The sequence below is a fragment of the Pipra filicauda genome, unplaced genomic scaffold (assembly GCF_003945595.2).
Source record: "Pipra filicauda isolate LSUMZ 115617 unplaced genomic scaffold, ASM394559v2 scaffold2_size9829703_pilon, whole genome shotgun sequence".
NCBI classification, from domain to species: domain Eukaryota; kingdom Metazoa; phylum Chordata; class Aves; order Passeriformes; family Pipridae; genus Pipra; species Pipra filicauda.
The window spans coordinates 5,577,737-5,598,616 of NW_024104421.1; the positions used below are offsets into that span (position 1 = coordinate 5,577,737).

At 37.7% G+C, this 20,880-nt stretch overlaps 1 protein-coding gene across 1 annotated transcript; it reads left to right on the forward strand.

Annotated features, from left to right (window-relative positions):
- The first annotated feature begins 19,654 nt into the window (after positions 1 to 19,654).
- Positions 19,655 to 20,583, forward strand: LOC113982937 (E3 ubiquitin-protein ligase Topors-like). Its single transcript, XM_027711580.2, has 2 exons — positions 19,655 to 19,872; positions 19,957 to 20,583. Exons 1-2 carry the CDS (start codon positions 19,684 to 19,686, stop codon positions 20,497 to 20,499), a joined length of 732 nt encoding a protein of 243 aa, XP_027567381.1. The 5' UTR covers positions 19,655 to 19,683; the 3' UTR covers positions 20,500 to 20,583.
- The last annotated feature ends 297 nt before the right edge of the window (positions 20,584 to 20,880 follow it).

The following is a 20,880-nucleotide window of genomic DNA, read 5'->3' on the forward strand; positions in this document are numbered from 1 at the left end:
TATTTCTTTTGTACTGGGAAGCCCAGGACTGGACACAGCTCTCAGCCTCACCAGTGCTGGAAAGAGTGGAAGGAAAGCCTCCCCTGACCTGCTGGCAATACTCCTTCTAATGCAGCCTGGGAGACTGCTCAGCTTCTTTGCCACAGGGGTACGTTGTGGTCTCATGTTCAGCTTGGTGATCCTTTTCTGCCAAGCTGCTTTTCAGCTGCTCAGCCTCCAGCATGTTAAGTACGTGGGGTTTTTCCTCATGCAATACTTGGCCCTTCCCTTTGTTGAACTTCATGAGGCTTCTGTCAACCCATTTCCCCAGCCTGTTGGAGTCCCTCTGGATGACAGCACAATCCCCTGGCTTATCATCCACTCCTCTCTGTGGCATTGACAGATTTGCTGAGGGTCTGCCCTGTCCCATCATCCACACTATAAATGAAAGATGTTGAACGAGATGTGTTTATTAATAAAACAAATAAAAACGTGTTTTTCCTAATCAAGCTGTACCTAGGCAAGCAAAAGGGATAGTTAATCCTTTTAGTTAGAAGGGTGCTACCGTAAGTCTCTTGGGAAAAACAGTGATAATTTTGTGTATTTCTTTTTAGGATTCATGAGTCGTGATGATGGAGTGGATAAGACAATTTGCTTTTAATTGTACCCTTCTCTCTCCCAAACCAATTCTGAGTTTTGTTTGGAATCACACAGAAATACACAGCCAAAGCTTGGGAATCAAAAGTGCTCTGAAACAAAGCTAGTTATATAACTCTTTTTAATGAGTTCTTTCTGATGAAGAACTGGTGTCTCTTGGGCTAGATTTTGTCTTGAAATAGATCTTGTTCATGAGTTTTATGAATAGTATTATCTTGCTGGACACAAGATGGTAAAAATTCTGTTCCATTGTGAAGCACTTTTTTTTTCCTGGAAATTCCTAGATACAACCTTTGTATAAGCAGGAAAGAACCAAGCTGGAATAACAATTGGTAATTAAACAGCTCTTCCTCTCATATTTATGGAACTGTCCTACAAACTATAGTCTACATTACAGTCTAGGACTCATCCATACTGGAACAACCATGGCTAAGTGTCATGGCAGATATAGTCAGATTTTTTTCCTATTAACTGATATAATTGTGGATATCATTGGCTGTGTTTAGGTGTCTCTTACTTTTTCTGCTGAAAAAAAGTCCTTTATCGTGTTTCAATGATTTTAGAATGGATTTATTTTCTTCCAGTAAAAAAAGTGTAAAGTTTGAGTACACTAGATAGAAATAAATAGACACAACATAGACACGAAGATGACACAAAGTTTAAGAAATAAATCTTTTTGTTTTTTTACTTCCCATCCCTCTCCCACCCCCCACTGCCAGTTCCAAGCTAAGAATCAAGTGTTTCTTCCTATAGAAAAACTTAATAGTTAGTTTGCTCAATTTTCTTTCAACAGGAAAAAAGAGATTATGTCTAAACATGCCCATTTGTCTTAAGATAGCTACCTAAATATGTTCATGGGTTAGACACAATTTTATTGAAGAGGTCTTTCTGGCTTTCAATGCAGTTTAAGACATGAAAAAAAAAAATAAGGAAAACCCAGAAAATAAGATCTGTTTTCAAGGAAAAAATTTTTTTGTTAGTTTAGTTCCCCAAGATCAAACTTTCTACATGGTATCAGAATTCTGTTTTAAAATATTTTTAAAGATACCTTTTTGACAGTTTCTAGTTAAGAACCAGTTAAGTCTAGCCAAAAAAGGAGTTAGGCAAACTGGTAGCATTTCTGGTACAGCATTTCTGTGACATTAGCTAGGCCAACATTTTTGAATTTAGAATGCTTAATCAAATGGTCTGAATTTGTAACATAAACTACTGAACTTGTAACTACATCTTAACACCAAAAGTGCAGAATAAGGAAGTCATGATATATTGTCAAAATAGTGGACAAGTTGTTCAAATAAATTTGTAAAAATTAATATTTTATAACCTTGATTAAGGATTTCCCCTTCATTTAACTGATTAATCTACTCATCAATTTTCTCCCAGTGTTATTATGACCTGATTAATGAAAATATTTATGCCTTAAGATCAAACTGTAAAAAATCCAAACTCATATTAGAAAATGTGTTTTTGCCGAGGAGATGTAGATATTAATATTTTTTAAGTTGATTAGGGATTTTTTTAAATTAACTTCACCAATTAACATTTTGCATTATAAGGTAATTTAACACATAAATCTGGCTTGGGGTGACAGATTTGGCAGCAAGCAATATTAAGTCTGCTATTAAAGAAGGTGGTGGGTAAGATAATCATCAAGGTTAAAGTGATATTGTAAAACTTTTGCACTAAAATACAACCATAATTTCAAGGCAGAAACTAATGGGGACAGTTGCTGTTTGTAAACACAAGTGTCCTCTTTCTACCCAGAGTGCAATCTGAATAAGAAAATGATCGAAAGAACCTCAGTCACAAAGACAAATGTGGAGACAGTGAAAAGAGTATGTGATTGCACAGGGCAAGGGCTAGAAATACATAGCTGACCAGGAAATATAGTTTGATAGTTAATTAATTGCTTTTATAAAACAAATGGATAACAAGAATATATATAAAATTCAGAAATGAAATTTATGAACTGTAGTTGGATTAGACCAAACTGGGTGATTTAATGAAGTCAAATAAAGGTCTTCTTGGAATTATTGGCTCTTCCTTCTGTGATACAGGGAAAAAAGAAAGATATTCCTGTTAAAAATCTTTCTTGAAAAATTCCTACTGAACCCTTCTTATTCCCTGATGTGCTCTTGGGATTTCATTTCTCTTGCTGCCCTTCACATTGTACTTGAGCACAAGTTATTCTAGTGTTGCTGTGTTCTTTGAATGGTGAGAGAAATCAACTAAGTCAAAATCAGTGTGCTTCACAGTTTGATCGATATCATATGATTTGTGATTGTAAATTTAATGACATTTTGAAGCATTTTCGGTGACATTTTGTCATTGCATTATGTAAAATATTAGCATTATGTAAAATATTCAGAAGTACTTGCTGAAGCATGTCTGTCTGTTAAAGAGTTCAACGTTTCACTGAAAAGTACACTTTTTATTTTTTTTTGGACATAATATTGTGCAGCATGAACTTGTAAATATCCACCAGAAGATTTAATTATCGAAAGAAATAGAGGAACAGTCTGGAATTGCAGACTTAGGAAATAAAAAGGAGCTCTGAAGTGTGCAGTAATGGCCATGGAAACAAGCTATCTTTTCTTATTGCATAAGGGACTCGTGAAAATCACCAGATCTGCTCCATAATAAGTAGCCCCTCTTGGACTATGAGCCACTGGAGAACTAAGAGTCTTGCTAGAAGCAATGATGGCTAAGGCTGTACGTTCCACAGTTATTCTGGTAATGCCAGAAAACTGATGGATGCAAAGCTATATCAATCAGCCTTGTACACAACACCAACAATAACTTACTAGTTATAGCCTTTACAGCATCTCCAGACTGCTCACATCACAGTTGGGTACTGTTTACCAACAACAACTCTGTGTGATAAAGTCTTTCTTGTAACTCATTTTTAATTAACAAAAATGGACTTGTAAGGAAATTAAATAAGTTATTAATTAAAATAGCCTTTGAATAGTATACTGCCACTGCAGCTGAGATGAACGGTGTGCAGGTATCCATACAGAATAGTTTTTTCTGTCCAAAACCTGTGCTACCATAGTTAGTCATCTTATGTCTGGGGTGCATCTGCTTGCACCTCTTCTGTGAGACAGGAATTCATGCTACATTAAATGTAGCAGACAAGGATCTGATTATAGAGCAACTGGTTGGGGTCACCACACTCTGCTGCTTTGCTCACCTCTTCTTCCCTCTCCATCTGGCACTACAACAGATGCCAACACTGTGGAAACAGCTGCTCTGCAGCTTCATAGCTGACTGACAGTGCAGACGTCCTCTAGACTAAGGAGCTTCTTCCCAAGCCTGTGCTAACAACAACTGAACCAATGGAGTGGTGTGGTGGCTGGGACTGATATGTGCATGTCAAAAGGAGAAGACTCATAGAGCTGGAAGAGGGAATCAAAGGGAATTTATGAATTCAGCTCGTTTCTCAGAATCTGAGGTGTGTCTGATGGATTGATAATACCCAACCCATCACACCCCACAGGAAAGTGCACAGTCCAACAGGCTCCATTGGAGTATCAAACCAAGCGGTTATAACCTTCCAAAATGTCAAATGCTTAATGTGGGGAGAAAGATGTTGCTTTGTTAAAATAATAGTTTGGGTTGCAGTAGGATACAGCCACTCCATAGAGACAAATAATCATGAATTGTTAAATCTGCAATGAATAGCTCATCCAAACAGTGAAAAGTAGATCTCTGTAAGCAAGACCCCTTGATCTCTATTTTCCTCTGACAAAATAAAAGCTGCATATGTTGAAGGTCTTCTGAAATTTACCACGATAATTTATCTGCTAGCAAACATTTGGAAAACTCCTAGTGTGTTGTTTGATGAGTTTTATGTCTGCATTTTGTTTTGTAAGTTGTTTTGTCACAAAGATTTTGAAGAGCATAGCTGATCTGTCAACTCCAAAAGGATGCTTGCTAGTAGGGATGTAAAATTCTGCTTGTGTACTAAAATTTTTATCTGTTTCTCAAAAGTTTACTCCATCATTTATTCTACTGGAATGGATATTTAGCATCTGGTTGTTGTGTGAGTTAATGATACAAAAAATAGCTGTTGACATTTAAGTAGCCATAATATGCACTTATTACCAAGCAGAGAGACAGAAATGTTTATGTTTGTTAATTATACGGAGCTTACTTGTAAATTTTTAAAAGACTAATCTCCCTCTAGAAATATCCTATAATATTTCTTATTTTATACCCCATTTGTGAGTGGTTTAGCTAAGTTGTGATATTGAGTGTCTTGGAGTGTCAAGAGCACCATCACGTTAATGAAATTTTTTATTAAAAAAATGTAGATGTTTTGCAAATTATCTTGATGTAGCATAATGGTGAAAAACAGACTTCAGTGATCGTCTCCATCCCTCCGGGCCTGGGTCTTTTGCAGATTTGCTAAATAAGTCTGATAAGCCCCATGCCTATAGCTGTAAAACTGGTAGATTAACCTTTATGTTGTCTGTTGTGTTATCATCACAATAATATGAGATGTCCATCAGCAAGATTTCAAGCCACCAGTGTGCCACAGCGCTGTCAGACCACAGGACAGGTAAATCTCCATGAATTCCCATGAACTACTTGGTTTGACTTCTTCAGAGCTTTAGTTTCTCCAAGGCAAAGCTTTATATTTTTCCCCTTTTTGGAGTGTTGTGAGAGGATGCCTCCATGCTTGTGCTTCTCACACATTGCCAAGGAACAGAAAATTCTAACAAGAACACTTAGATGGACAGAGTTATTTAAGTACAGATAAAAAAATTAATAATTTTTACCTTAAAATGACTGTTATCCAGCTAGCTAAAAGTTGACAGGCCCTAGGAGTGTGAACCTCTGGTTATTATGAAGATGATATCAAGACTTAGAACTCAAGTCAAGCTTAAAGGAGAACAGTGCTGTGATTTTTCAGGTGCAGGCTACCTCCATCTTAAAATGCAAGCTAAACATTTGCATACCGAAATGTTAATTTTAGAGATGCGTTCTTTCTAGCAGTGATAAAGCAGGAAGTGATGAGACACACTTTAAAATAATAATACACTTAAGCAGACAGCTTGATATTGGACTGAGTGACAAAGCAGTTGCTTTTCTTGGAGCCTCAAATCTTCATTTATTTATTATTTAATCAGATACACTCAAACTCTGAAAAGGAGATTGACTTGTAATATTATCATGCCTTGAAAATACATTTCATTACAAAGGAGAACACTGTCAGGGTATATGGAAATTTTTCTCTTCTACTAATTTCTCCTTCTTCTTTCTTATCTTTCTTGTCCATTTTGAAAGTGACAAGTAACAAAATTATTGCACACTCTTGGACTAAATTCCTCTGCATCACTCCAGAAACTTCTGGACTCTATGCATCAATCTCCCTCTACCTGCTTTCATCTCCTCCTCTGATGGCAGAAGTTTTGTGTGTTTAATATTCCCACTCTCTCATTGAGCTGTTCCTCTAATTCCCTTCTGAGATACTCATTTTCCCCATGGCAGACTGGTCTCTAAATTCAATATAGCTCTTAGAAAAGTGGATCACTCAGGTTTTTTCCTCTCACTCTCTGTAGAGATGCTCTCACTGTCTGTAGCCAGATCTGCCTGTGTGTCTTCACTCTCCCAATCCTATCATAAAGTATTCCTTTTCCATTATCTGTTAGTGAAAGTTATTTGGGATGTCTGTAGTTTTAAATTTTAATAAGAAGTGAAGAATGAGAAGGCACAGGAGTTTTCTTTTACCCCAAAAGTTCATGAACCACAGTCCGCTACTTCTTTGGTCAGAAATTAGAGAGGAGGGTGAAACCAGCTATTTTTCCATTGCTTTGCTTCCTCTATTTATTTCTTTAGTGTTTGCAACTGTCACAAAAAACCACAGAGCCTTACTCTGAGATGCCATGAAAACATTATGAAATTTCAGAATGGATCAGGTGCAGTATTCAGCATTTATCATGGTACAAAGAAATGCCAGACAGCTGAATGTGAAACATTACCCCAGTCAGCCAAAAGGATGGACGTTGCTTTGTCCTCTGGAAGTCTTCCATTAAGGCCATTTATCTTTGGCTAGTCTGATTCCAGAGGAATATTAAAACCATACTTTATGCCTGCAAACTGATTGCTGTGTATGTAGACGACATATATATTTGTGAAAAATCTAGAGTCACCTTTCCAATAACATTTATGGTTCTGCTAAATTAATGTAAGTTAATTTCAAGAGATATGATGAATGATAAGAAACTGCAAGTCACGTGCTGATAAAGGTCACATCCTGTTTGACCTATGTTTGCTAAAAATATAATTCAAATTAACATTTCAAATTTGCTTTATTTATTTATAAAATAAATTAGAGGTGCACTAATTTATAAAATAAATTAGGTGATGAGTGCAACGTAAATAAGGCTTAAAGATTTAGCAGATTTATCATTTCTAAATCTTAGCTAGGGGAGTTTCTGTAGGTTATTAAAATGACATATTCTTATTTAATTAAATACCTGTTACTAATGAGTCCTTCACAGTTAACTTCTAATGTGTATTGTATTCATAAAGAAGGCTTCTTTTTTATTTTTTTTTTTGGTTGGTAAATCCACAAATTATAGGAAAAAAACATTAAAAATGTTCAAACCTGCTATTTCCCCTAATAGTTGTAACATAACTGCTTAAGTGTTCATTTTTTTTCTGTTTCTCTATTAATGATGCATTATTGATCATAAAAATATGGGGTCAAAGGATGTTAGAAACAATTTTATTGTAGTAGCTGTGAAAAATAAATGCAATACTAATAGATGAAGACAACTTCACTACTCCAAGTGTTAGATTTTGTTTGCAACAGCTGAAAAATTGCCTTCACATTTCAAAGAACAGCAAGCCATCAGCCAGGTTAGCTGAGCTATTAAGAATTAGGGGGATTCAACAATTTTCATTTTTTTTTTTTTCCATTTTTGTCTTCAATGTAGGTGTTTTAGTTATGTACGTTTTTCTCAACCTTGCCTAGATCTTCCATAATAGAAACATGTAGTAAAAGCAATTCCTGTATACACTTTCTCTAGAACTATAACATCTACTTTCCCATGCTTCATCACACTTCTGTCAAAGTATTTTTTAAGTTTATCCAGGTTTTCCATAACTTGGCTAAATTTGTTGTGTTTTATTAAACATTTAGTACAGAAAACTTTACCAACAGCTGGACAATATTAAGCAGTGAAGTGTAGTTAACATTCTGTTAACAGTATACATTTTTTTTATATTAGTTTTTAGTGATATGTTTGGCTAGAATATTCACTTCATGATAGGATTTTTAGTCTTTATCAGAGTGTTTATCAAATATACCACTTGTTTTGGTAAAAAAAAAAAGAAATTCTTATGATTTAGTAATATCTAGTAACTTTGTCATGATTAATCCTTTCTAGGAATCTCTATTCAATATTAGACAATATCTGTTACCTTTGATGTATTTTCAATAACCTGAACATCTTTACTTACTGGAATTACATTAGACCAGGAGACTTCTTAATGCAGATGATGTATTCTTGAGTATCTGCATACTCCCACAATTTTTCCAGAAGTTTTACAAAATACTTTAAATGAAAATTCTCAGCCAATAATCAGCTGAGACATACCAAACTAGCAAATGATTCTTCGGAAGTTATGTAACATAAAAGAGAAAACTGGAGTGGCAGCGATCTCATTTCCAATTGTTTCCAAAGCAGTGATGTCTCAGTACTCTATTTTAAGCAGAACTTCATATACTGAAAGCACACATGGTTGGTTGGCTGTGTTTTTTCAAGGGCATCAGTGAGTTTAACCACATGTGACCTGTTGAGGGCGAGAAATCCATAACATCATCTTGAGTTACCAGAAACTGATGGGGTATCAAATTTTTTCTGAATTTGTTGTGTGAGGTACACAAGATGGGCTTTAGATGGGTTCCACAGCTGCACTGAGGCTTCTTTGAGGCAGTCTGTTAGAAGGGATCAGTTGCTTGAGAGAGCTGCATATCACCCGGTATTTGAAAACTGTCTGATACGTAAGATTTTACAATCTCGACTACTAAAACAACAGCAAAATTTCATTTGAATCAATACAGCACTACATCCAGATAATATAATCCATATATTTGATTTGTTTAACTTCAAAATATGTATCTTTCTGGCAGCTGAACATCTATTGGCACGCAGCTGTGTTACGTGTCCCTCATGGCTTAGAAGTTATTAGCAAGATGCAAAGCCTTTTCTATTGCTTTTCCTCATTTCAGAAGATCAGACCAACAGTACCAAGGAGTGAGAGATTGATTTCCCTGCTCCATTTCTGGTGCATTTTATCACTAAATCTAACCATTAAAATATAGTTTGTGTCTCAGTATTTTGAAGAACTAAGAATTATAAAAGAAGCAATTTCTACCAAGAATCTCTTCTGGTTGTGCACAAGGCAAGTTCTAGTGAGGAGCTGCAAATTTGATATCCTTTTGCTAACAGCTCTTAAATAATTACAAAGCCTCCCTTTCAGAATTTTTACTACTGGAGTGCCCATTTGCATTTGAATTTTGAAGCCCATTTATTTTGTTTTATTCATCATTCAGGCTGATCCAGTGGCTCAGAAACATGTTACAGTTCTCCTAGATGATGGGTGCCTATACCACTGTTTGGAAAATGAGAGAACAAAAATAACTAACTTAGTTTGCTAGTGCTGTTTTTATTCATCCCAGTTTCTTAGTTTGTTTGTTTATGTATCTTTGCCATTGATAATTTAAGACCTAATTTGCTTTGAGCAACCTGGTCTAGTGAAAGTTGTTCCTACCATAGCATGGGGGTTAGACTAGAGATGACCTTTAAAGGTCCCTTCCCACACAAAGCATTCTACGATTCTATGATAAGAGAACCAGAGTTTGGCAGCTTCTAATACTTTGCTTAACTAGAAAGAAACTAAGTTTCTGGAGTTTCAAAAGGATTGCCATAAGTTAGACTGGGAAGTTGAAGGGGAAAATAACTTGGAAGCATTAAATTTTAAAGGCAATGTATTGCAAGCCAATATAAAAATCACTCAGAGGATGAGATATTTGATCCAGAATGCACAATGGAGATAATGATACAATGTGAGAGAGACAGTACTTCTGGTCTGTGATCTATTATTTGTAAGGAGGAAACATGCTCAGTGTGCAGTCCTTAGATTCTAGTAGAAACTACAGTTTCCTTGTTATATACTAAGGACTAAATTGTGTATTTTCTGAAAGCTGTGAACAGGGAACAGCATGTAGCTTGTCTATTGCAAGGATAAACCCAGAAACTAGATTATATTTTGAGGTTCCTACTTTTTTTGCTGTTGTCTCTGTATTTCTATATGCTCTAAAATGGACCCAATCCTGCCCTGAAGGTGTATCCAACTTCTCCAGGTAGGACAAGAGTCTAAAGGATAAAAAGCTCCTTTCTTACAGGACTTTCAGATCGAGACAAAGCACTATGGTTGAGGGAAACATTTTGCTATACATAAGGCATTTTTTCTCCCTAAAATGATTTGTATTGTGTTAGTTACAGGCATCATGACCTCTCAAAGGCCATTTAGAGGAGTATTTTAGTCTTATATTAGTCTTATATTAGTGGTAGTCTAACTCTTCCTGTGAGAAGCTGCAAGCTAACCAGTTCAGATATCTTTTCCAGGGGTACCTCCTGTCCAGATTTGCTTAGTTCCTTATTCTAAAGAGACACAAAACAGACTCAAGACTTTAGCAAAGACTTTAGCAAAGACTTTAATGTCTAGTTTCAGATTGACTGTCATTGAGCATCAACACAACAATCCTGGAATATTTTTATAGGAAATTAGGTAAGGTGGATGCTTCTAGGGTGCAAAAAATAGGTGTCATATAACAGAAACTGATGTTGAAAGGAAAATCAGACAGAATATGATTAGTGCAAGTTAAAAAGCAGAAAAATTGAAATTTAAATGGAAACACCTTTCTCTTCAACAAATACAAAGAAAAAATCTTTACAAGGAAATTTTAGACATCTTAACAGAGAAAACCTCACTTTCCAAAAGTTTATGCTTTCAGTTTGTTCCATTGTGTTGTGACCTATAGGAAGAAAACAGTAAGAAAGAATAATTTAGTCACTTTAGACAGTCAGTTATTACAAGAAAAAGCAGAGGAGTTCTCTTACAGTGTAACTACAGAAAAACAACTGTGACAAAAAAGCTTTCATTAATCTAGAGTTTTATAACATAAAAGAAACTTGTATGAGTTAAATAGTTATGATGTATCTAAATTACAAAATTTTAAAGCTTTCACTTTAATTCCTGTTAATTTGGAGCTATTTACATCCAGCCCAGGTTCCATCCCCTCCTTTTTCTAGAGAAATGGGATTTTAAAAACTGTATACATACTTTAAGCTTAGATTGAAGCTGAAGAAGGAATGAAAATGTGATGCTAAAATCCTTTCTCCCAAAATGATCTTGATGCATCCATTAGATTTTTTTAGCAAGTAACCCTCCACCTAGAACTAACAAAATTTCTTTGCTTACTACCACACTAAATTCTTGGTTTTATTTCTTCTTCTGTCCCTTCCTTCATCTTTCTAAAATCAGTATATACCTTTCATATTTCTCTCATCCTTTATAACTCTTCCATTTGATTTAACTGAATTTTCCTTCTCTTATTTATTAGATCACTTCTACCTTTCTTCTCCAGTGATTCCCTTCTTATGCTTCAGTTCAATATATAAAGACAGATTTTTCCTAGGCAAAATAAAATAACATTAATGAAGGACTGAAGGTACATTGAATGGACAAGAGCTCTGCTCACTAAGTTTTTGCTTTTGGAGAACTGAAGTTGGAAGAAAGGGTGGAAAATTGTGGTATAAAGCATATATAAAAAGCTGAGTAGTAGAAAGGTACCAATAGCATAGCAAAGGCAATTCTGAAGGCATGTCATAATTACAAGCTTATTAAAGTGACTTTGCTTTGAGTCCAAGGCCACTGTTTCAAACAATGCCGTTGGAAGGAAGGCATGTTTCCACTGTTAGAACATCTCTTGAAAACACTTCCTTTATTTTTGCTTAATTAACTGCAGGGACAAGTCATAAGAGGGGCTTGGAAACACTAAGACAGTCTTGAGATTAAAAAATCGTACCAAAATTGCTTCTAAAATGAAACAACGAGTCATGTTATCTCACTGCCTAGTAAGTGGTAGGTAGTGCTGGAAAGATGCAGAAAGGCTGGCAGCTGGTACCTGGACCTGAATTTGGTTGCAACAGCCAGAGAGGAAGGCAGTACTCAAGGGAAATTTATTGTAGCAAAAATCAGCCACAGGGAAAAGACAAGACCACAGTTTTTGATTGTTTGTCCAGATGTATATTTGGAATAATTCAAGGAGGTGGAAATAAGAGGAGGAAGCAAGACAAAGATTCCATCCTGTATTTTGACAGAGTAAAAAGCAATGTCTACTAAAAAGGAGAAATTAGATACTCTGGGAAAGGTACAGCAGTTAATCAACACAACCAGTAAGGGCTGAGGTTTGCTAGATGAACAAGGGCATTGTGCTGGCAGAGGGGTGTTGCATCTTTTGTCACAAAAATTAAAGGTGTGCAGGAGTCAGTGTAATCAAGAATTAAAGCATCTCTTCAGAAACAGTTTTGAAAGGTCTTTTGGACCCTCTGGACTCAGATGCAGAATGCTACTGTTATGATCTCATTTATCAGCAGCCCGATATCAAAACAAGAGGAAAGGAGACAATGACAAATTCAGAGGTTAAATGCAAGACACTTTCTAAAGAGGTAGATTAGGAATCAGATTGCCATAATTATGCTGGCATTAATACGCTATAGCAACACTGTCCTGTATAAAAAGAGAGGGCTTTTTTATTTTTTTTTTTGTGTGAATTAATCTCACAGTATATTTTGTTTTTTCAGTAGGCCTGGATGGCTTTTTTTGCTAAACTTTGAGAACAAGGTGTTGAGAGGAAGTCCTATTTATTGAGTTTATAATCTAAATAGTTTATAATCTAAATAGGTGTGTGAATGAGGCAATGCCAAGACTATTTCTTTCTTTAGGAGGTGGGACAAACTGATCAACTGACTAGCCCACAAATAATAGGCAGTCTGTGGCAGAGCTTTACCACAGACTGTGTCTCCAATTCTCCTTTCCATCCTGCTGCAGGGAGGGGTCAGGGGGATGCCAGCGAGAGGCACTCTGGTCTGGCATGTTCCAGTGGGAACTCTAAATTGGGGAATACCATTCCTAAAGAAATGCAGAGATTAAGCACAGTGTGTATTCACAGAGGAACATTCAGAGCTGGTGCGGGGGTGGGGGGATCCCCAGACAGTCCATCTGGGAAGAAATATTTAATACATGTGCTTTTGAGTGCAGATAAGTGCAAAAGTGGTAAGTGCAAACATATTTATTGGGATGAAAAGACTTAAATGCAGAGGTCCTAATTTCATAGGTTTTGACTTTCCAATGGGAACAGGGAAAGAAGAAAGGAAAAAAAAAAGAGTGAAATCTGGAGCAGATATCAGCTAGCTGGGAACTGTACTCAGAAGGGAAGGCAGAACAACATGAGAGAGACTTGGATTTTAGAATACAAAGAAATAAAATTGTGGAAGATCTGTCCTAAATGAGATGACAAGGGAAGAGTGAGAGAACAAAACAAAGAAATATAGGAAACTGTCTGCAGAAAAGTTCATGAAGGTGATTGTGGTGGCCACTTTGAGGCTTTTTGTAAATGTGGTATGACAAGAAGACAAGGTCGGTTTATGCAGGAGCACACAATGTAAGAGAAAACATATTGCCTGTCTCTGCAGGTTTGTTGAGAATTTGAGCTGAAATAGTGTTATTCTGAGTACTTCAAATAACAGAGATGTATGCAAAAAACCCCAAAGCTATTAACATGATTGCAGTATGAATTGCAGTATGCAATTGAAACCTTAGTTGTTTAAGTGACTATCTTATTAAGATGCTTACAACACTATAATTGTTCAAATATGTTGTGAGGGCCAAAATCCTAAACAAACAGGAGGAATTGCATGGAATGGTACCAGCAATGTAAAGGAAAGTAAAGGGAAAATTACAGTGTGTGTTTAGACTGAGTTTCCAACTGGAAGATGCCAGGCTAAACAATGGTTTCTCAGAGGACAGGAAAATAAAAAATAAAAACTGTAAATAGACTTAATGAATTCTGGTTTTACAGAGGGGAACTCAATTTTTATGTCTTCTCCGGCTTCATTTTAATTAGGTTCAAAGTTTCGGGAAAGGTAAATCCTAAAAAATACCAGCCTACACTATATCTTAGTATATTCTTCTTCATCCCCTCACACAAAGCAAAATAAAGACTGATCTGTATTTCCAGAAAGATTCTTGGTATTTCAAAGCTTTCCCAAGAATGCACACATCTGTTTTTTGCATACATTAGCATACATATGTACTTCATGCATAACATCCTGTTTCTGCATATTATCTCCTGTCCCACAACACGTTCAAAACCAATTCAAGTGTTTCTAGTTTGTTTGAAGCACTTCTGTATCTACAAGTAGATGTTTGGCAAGAGCTGTTTTTTGGCAAGACAGCTTTCTGCAATTTCAGTCAGTCAGCTGTGGTTTTGTACATCTTCACTTGGTGGTCAGTTTTCTGCCTTATTTGTGATTATTTTTCTAATTCCTGATTGTACAATCCCAGAAAACTCTCTCCAGTATTCTAAGGCACCTGGTCATGCAGTTAGGCTTCACTCAAGAAAAATGAAGATTTTTTAAATCTTCTGTAGAGTTACTATTCTCAAGCAGATGTAGAAGGTTGTCTGAATGTAGATATGTTTGATTGCAATATTTTTGGGTCTGCCCTACTTTTAGAATTCATGAGCTCCTAGAGTGCATTGCTGCAGACACTAAATCTTCATTTTTCTATCTCCATACTGGTCCTGTTTCTGCTTTGTTGACTGGATACTGAGAGTGGCTGAATACCAGACTAGATCAACCCTCCTTTAAGACTGATTCTGGGGATGAAAGAAACACTCCCTATTTTTATCAGTGTAATGATTTTTGATACAATAGTTTAATTTTCAACTCAAAAAGTGGGACATAAGCTGTCCACTCAGATAAACTCATCATGGAGGGTAGGCTGGTCAGTTATTTATGAAAGTCATTAGCAGCATGGTTGCAAGTTCATTAAGCCATTTTGTTGGCTTTGCAATTACTGTAGATTGTTCTGCAGCCAGGTGTAGAATGCTGAGATTTATGACAGAGATTTTGTTATCCCTAACATTTGCTGATATTTTACTACACAGTACAGTTTAAGCAAGGATACCACAGTAGTTCAAGATGTCATGTACTGCTGACAGATCTATGAACTTAGAATCACAGCAGATGTGTCTGTGCAATAGTTCCTGTTAAAGTCCTTGTACTGTGTTAAATATCTACCATAACAAAATCTACCAACAGACAAAATTAAAATATTGCTTCTTCAGGGTATGGAAAGTGCATGGAGTTGATCTTACAGTAAGTGTACAAAGTAGCATATATTAAGTGATTAAGACTGTGAAGTGTGAAATTTTACAAATGAAGACACAATTTCACTTCATAAGCTATAACCATATATTGCCCTTTCGTAGAATGAGGAAACACTGCCTTGTGATGCACTAAGTATTTAATCATTGCTTTCAATCGATCTTCATAACATTTCTCTAATGCCTTGAATCTCAGATCTTCCTTTTGCATGCTCTGCGTGCCAGGACACTGGTGATTGATAAAAAAATACAGCTCATTTGGATGCGGAGACAATAGAAGATCGCTCCTTAACTGCCCTACTATGGCAGTACAAAACACTAGATTTAATTCCTCATTATAAACTGTTGCTCAAGAAATCCAGTGCTGTTTGTAATGCCAGACACAGCCATAACACAGTTTGGACTACAGATATGAACATTGATCTTTCAGAAGATTTGCTGTCTGCCCTTTTTTTAACTTTATGAGTACTCTGCTGTGCTAGACTGAGAAACTCAACGCCAACTAAGATTTTTTTTTTCCTGTTGTTTCCTGTGGAATGAGAACAACAGGACTTTCAGGGAAAGTTTGAATGCCTGCTCTGAAATAAGCAGCTGTTCTGGGCCAATTGGCCACAGGATCTATTGGCAGGGCAAGAAAATGAGAAAACAAGAAGCTGTCCTCTTCATCCCCATGTTTCTCTTATTTAGAGCACTGAAGGGGCAGAGCAGCGAATGCAGAGAGCACAGATCCCTGCATGGGAGAAAGGGTCCAAAAAGCAGTCTGACTCACTCATAAATATAAATATGCTCTGTGCAACATGAAGGCATCAACCATAGAGTCTGCGCTGCAGTTCTCTTGTGTGCCATGTCTGTTGACCATAAAGATTATCTCTGGTTATATTAATGAAATCTTATGGGCCAGGCTGTAAGATTTCTAGAGTGAATTCCTGCCTTCCCAAAGACAAGGAATGCCGTTCTGTGGTGACTATAAGCATGTGCATTCCACAGGTGAAACATGTGGATCTAGATAGTAGAGATGATGTGACTTAGACCAGAAGGACTACATAACATGGAGTGATGCAAATAAGCCTCCTTTTTTTTTCTAATAATACATTCTAAGTTATATTCAGGCCACACGAGTAATTGATTTTTATACATGAATTAAGGTTTGCTCTTGCAAAACCCAGTAGCAAGACTGTTTTGAATTGGAAACATTTCCTGATATCATTTTAACACTAGTAAGAAAGTAGCAAGACCCCATTAATATACATTGTTACAGAGAAATTACAAATAGGCGATGTGTGAGGGTGAATTTCAATCAACAGTTTCATCAATGTGATGGATATTTTATTAACAATCTCATTTTCATCTCACTAGTTTTCCAAGTGAAAGAATTTACTGACCCTGCGTGTACTTGGTTGTAATGAGGCTTCATTTATATTTTCACCACCAAAATACCAGCATGATTAAACTTTAAAATGGAAGGTGAACCAGGTCATGTCTATCAGTAAAGAAAACCTCTAGAAACTTGATCCTACAAAAGGGACTGCAAATACATCTTTTCTCCCTTCCCTTCCCCTTCCCCTTCCCCTTCCCTTCTTCCCGCAAATTACTCTATGTAACTGAAATTAGTCTATGCAACTAAAAATGTAGCCACCTCTTTAAACCTGCAATGCAATGCTGTCCAAAGTAAGGAATTAAATATTGACGCAATGTGATAACATTTTAGGGGACAAGAGTCATCTATTTATCTATATAAAATCCAATCTGGCCAGTTCTGGTGTTTCTGTCCCACTTTTCCTGAGCTGCTGAACAAATTACACTAGACAAGTGTAAACTGCAAACCTGTAATGATAAGAAGTCTGTTTTGTTTTATGGTAAGAACTCACTAACAACAAAAATGTCTAAAGTATAGAACTGGGCTGGACATATTTGATTTTATTATATATGTTTGTAGGTTTGAGAATACTGATTGATCACATTTAATTTGCACTATGTTCTTTTGCAGCCTTCAACACTAAAAAACTGTGTGCATGTGCATACATAGAATCATAGAATCAACCGGGTTGGAAAAGACCTCTGAGATCATCAAGTCCAACTCTTGATCCAACACCACCGTGGTTACCAGACCATGGCTCTTTGTGCCACATCCAGTCTCATCTTGAAAACCTCCAGGGATGGAGAATCCACCACCTCCCCGGGCAGCCCATTCCAATGTCTGACTATCCTCTCTGTAAAAGATTTCTTCCTAATATCCAACCTAAACCTCCCCTGGCACAGCTTAAGACCATGCACTCTTGTCCTACTACTGGTTGCCTGGGAGAAGAGACTGATGCCCATCTGGCTACAACCTCCTTTCAGGTAGTTGTATATATTACAGGAGGACAACCATGCACATGAGCAACAGTATTAGTCTGCTTAGGAAAGGTGGCAGTCTGGCACAAAGGGGTTAATATTTCTACAAACTAGGTCTATTACCAAATTATATGAACTCACAGAGAGACAGAAAGAATGATCTGCTAACTGTTGACAATGCCAGTGTGTACTGTGCCCACCGAGATGACTTTTGGATTAACCATGGTCCCTTGAAGTGAGATTCTCATTAGGTTTATAACCTATTTATAAAACCATGGCATTGTTTTTGCCATTCTTGGAGGCAGTCAGAGAAAATGAACAGGGCCCAGAAAATACATAGAAGAAGAAGAAATAGACTTAGGGAGAAGGACGAGTTAGAGAAGGTTTGTTCCTGGAGGTTTCCCAAAATAAAATACATCTTTTTAGGTTTACTTCAAAAAACCTGGCAGAACTTTGTAGTGAGGTGGCATTTTCAGCACATTTATTTGATTATTTTCTTCTCTGCTGCATGGAACATAGATGAACTCTGTGGATGATTCCAAGTATGGAAACAAGCAACTACATTTTCAAACTGCTGCCTCAGTAGGATATCGAGGCAATCATACACTTAAGGGTAAAGCAAAGTTGAAAAATAATGTTCAAGACATAAAAAATAGTGTTGAGACTCCACAGAAGCTGTACAAAAGTTGACTTGTTCAACTGCAGTTGTATTCTGTTTATTTTCACACGGAGGTTTTTCTTTTCATAATTATTTGCTATTGTAACTGTGTATATATTTATAGAAATATATAATGTAAATGTATATATTGTCCATAAACATACAAAACCCTGTCTCTCTGTATATAGTATGATAAAATGTAGAAATACAAATATATGCATATTTACAAACAGTAATATAATATTTAAATACAGTAACATGAGTTTAATTTGTACCAGCTGGACAATCAGATAATAAAACATAATGCTCAGTTATCATCCCCTTAAGCACCTTTTATTCATGATCTGGTCACATTAATCGCATTTTGATATGATAAATTTACCAAACAATCTAAACCAAATCTTTGTTTTACTGTGTAATTATGGACAATGCATCTATTCATGAGGTTTTGTACATTCACTTGTTCCTTTTGAGAATGCTGTTAACTCTTAAAAGTGGTGGTGGGCAGTGATATGGAGATCACCATGATTTGAACAGATTCATGTGAAATATTAGCAACAATAGCAAAGCTTAAAATTCTAGACCTTTTCCCTAATTTTACTCTATTTTGTAGTGGATCAAAACTACCAGTTTGTCCAACAGTTTGCTGCCTAGTCTTCTATGTCAGAGAATAATTTGACTTTAAAATGTTCCCTTTTCAAATAATATGACTATTTAAAGTATTAGTAACAGCTTCTTGAGTCCCTTTGGGGAAAAAATAAAAACTAAGAAAGGTTATACTTTTCCTGTAGCAAAATTGTTGGTATGTAACTACTGTCTAAGCAAAACATGTTGTGAAGTTGTGCATCTTGTCATAATAAATCATCCCCTGCATAGCTGTAGCTTTGTGTTTGGTTGGACTGAGGTCAAAGCACATGGCTAAGTGGAAAGGAGCAATATGAGTAGCAAAAATAGCTGCAAAACACATCAATGGGCTTGCTGTCTGCAGCAGGGTTGCTTTGACCTGCTAACAAACACCTCTGAATATTCACTGGTGTTCATAAGATCTCATGTGCCATCTCTAGGAAGCCCTTTTTGGTGTTTGACCACTGAGCTTTGGTCAACTATAAAATAGACAGACAGTTGACTACATGCCTCTTGTAAGTCCCTGCCAACTAGAACTACTCCATGCAATCCTACGCCATGCTATGCTAAATAAACAGGTGTGCAAGTTGCTGAACCAAATGAAAACAGAAAGTCAAAACCTCCTGGACATGTTAGAGTCCTGGGAAAACACATCTGAGGCCCCAGTGATTGGTGTGAAACACTAGTGCAGAGCACAAGAGAAGGGAGGATGCAGTGGACAGTTCAGTGACAGCCCCAGACGCATCTGCTGGGGCCGAGTGCCGTGGGTGAGGATGGACCATTGTGATGTCACATAGTGGTGGATTTTGATGTCACCAGTGACAGATCCAATCCACCTAGTGAAGGACTATGATGTCACAAATGACCAGGCACCTTGCAGCTTAAGTTTGGGCATCTAGTATGGCACACTGGTAGCTCTCAGTATGTAAGCACAGAGCTCTTGGAGGATTTTCCCTGGTTCATGCAGCTGGGGCACACAGGAGGTGTGCTTGTAGCAGTAGAGGTGGTCCTGGAGGGGAAACTTCACCCAGGGGAGCTGGGAAGGTTTCCTTCTTGTGGGACCTTGGTATTGTTTCTACTCCTCACCGGGCCAGCCGACAACTGTGACCTCTCTCCCTCTTCTTGCGTGACATCTACTGTTGCAGTGCTGGTGAGAGAAAACAGCTCAACACCCCAAACACGCCTGAGTGACTGTCCTGCCAGACAAATTCCAGCGCTTTACACGTCCCTCTAGGCAGGACATGGCAGGAGCGCTGAAGAAAGCATGGGGGAGACCACCTCTGCTGCAGGGGGTGGTGGCCTGCGCCAGCCACCCCAGGCAGGGCCGCTGAAGGCAGCAGCCGGCTCCAAGTGCCCCATCTGCCTGGGAGACGTGAAAAAGCCAGCCTACGTGGCCTACTGCATGCACCAATTCTGCTTTAGGTGCATCCAGCAGTGGGCCAGGGGGCGGGACGACTGCCCCGTGTGCAGGCAGCCCGTGGAGGAGGTGCTGCACTCCGTGCGAGGGGACGATGACTACGAGGTGTACGTGGCCGGCCTGCCCGCCCGCCTGCGCAGGAGGATGGCCATGAACAGGCCTCGCCGCCGGGCCCCGCAGCGGCGCTACAACCTGCGCAGGTGGCCCACCATCAACCCACCCGCGGCTGGTGGGTGTGAGCCCCCAGGGACTGAAAGCTCCCAGGGGCAGGAGGCAGCTGCAGGGCCCTCCAACACCCCATCCCAGCCGGCTCCCGCTCCCAGTGCTTCTCAGGAACCAACCCCGCACGGCTGCCCCTGATGCTCCTCCAGACCCACACAACAGCAGAGTGTAGCTGCTGCCCCTCTACCATTTGCAATAAACACTTTGGTGAATGGAAAAGAATGGATGATTGTGGCCTCTCCCTCTCTCCCAGTCCGAAAATCTGGACTTTTTCACGCATTGAGCAAAGCGGTATATATTATTCATAATAAATTCAGGTAGGTATCCTACGAAGTGAAAGGGAAAGCACCATACTCCTCAATAAACTTCTTGATAAAAATATAAACGTGATTAAGATCAGAAAAAAACATACGATGTCTATTCATACCTTGAATTATACATGTCTCGAATGAAAAACTAGCCATGGTACTCTTTTGCAGTATTTAGGTCATGGTGTACATTTGTAACACCAAACTAGAA

Excerpts from the sequence above, each read along its gene's own strand:
- LOC113982937 (XM_027711580.2), top strand. The coding sequence starts at position 19,684 with ATGCAGCTGGGGCACACAGGAGGTGTGCTTGTAGCAGTAGAGGTGGTC. Across the intron at positions 19,873-19,956 it reads CATCTACTGTTGCAGTGCTG|GCAGGACATGGCAGGAGCGC; the intron begins GTGAGAGAAAAC and ends ACGTCCCTCTAG.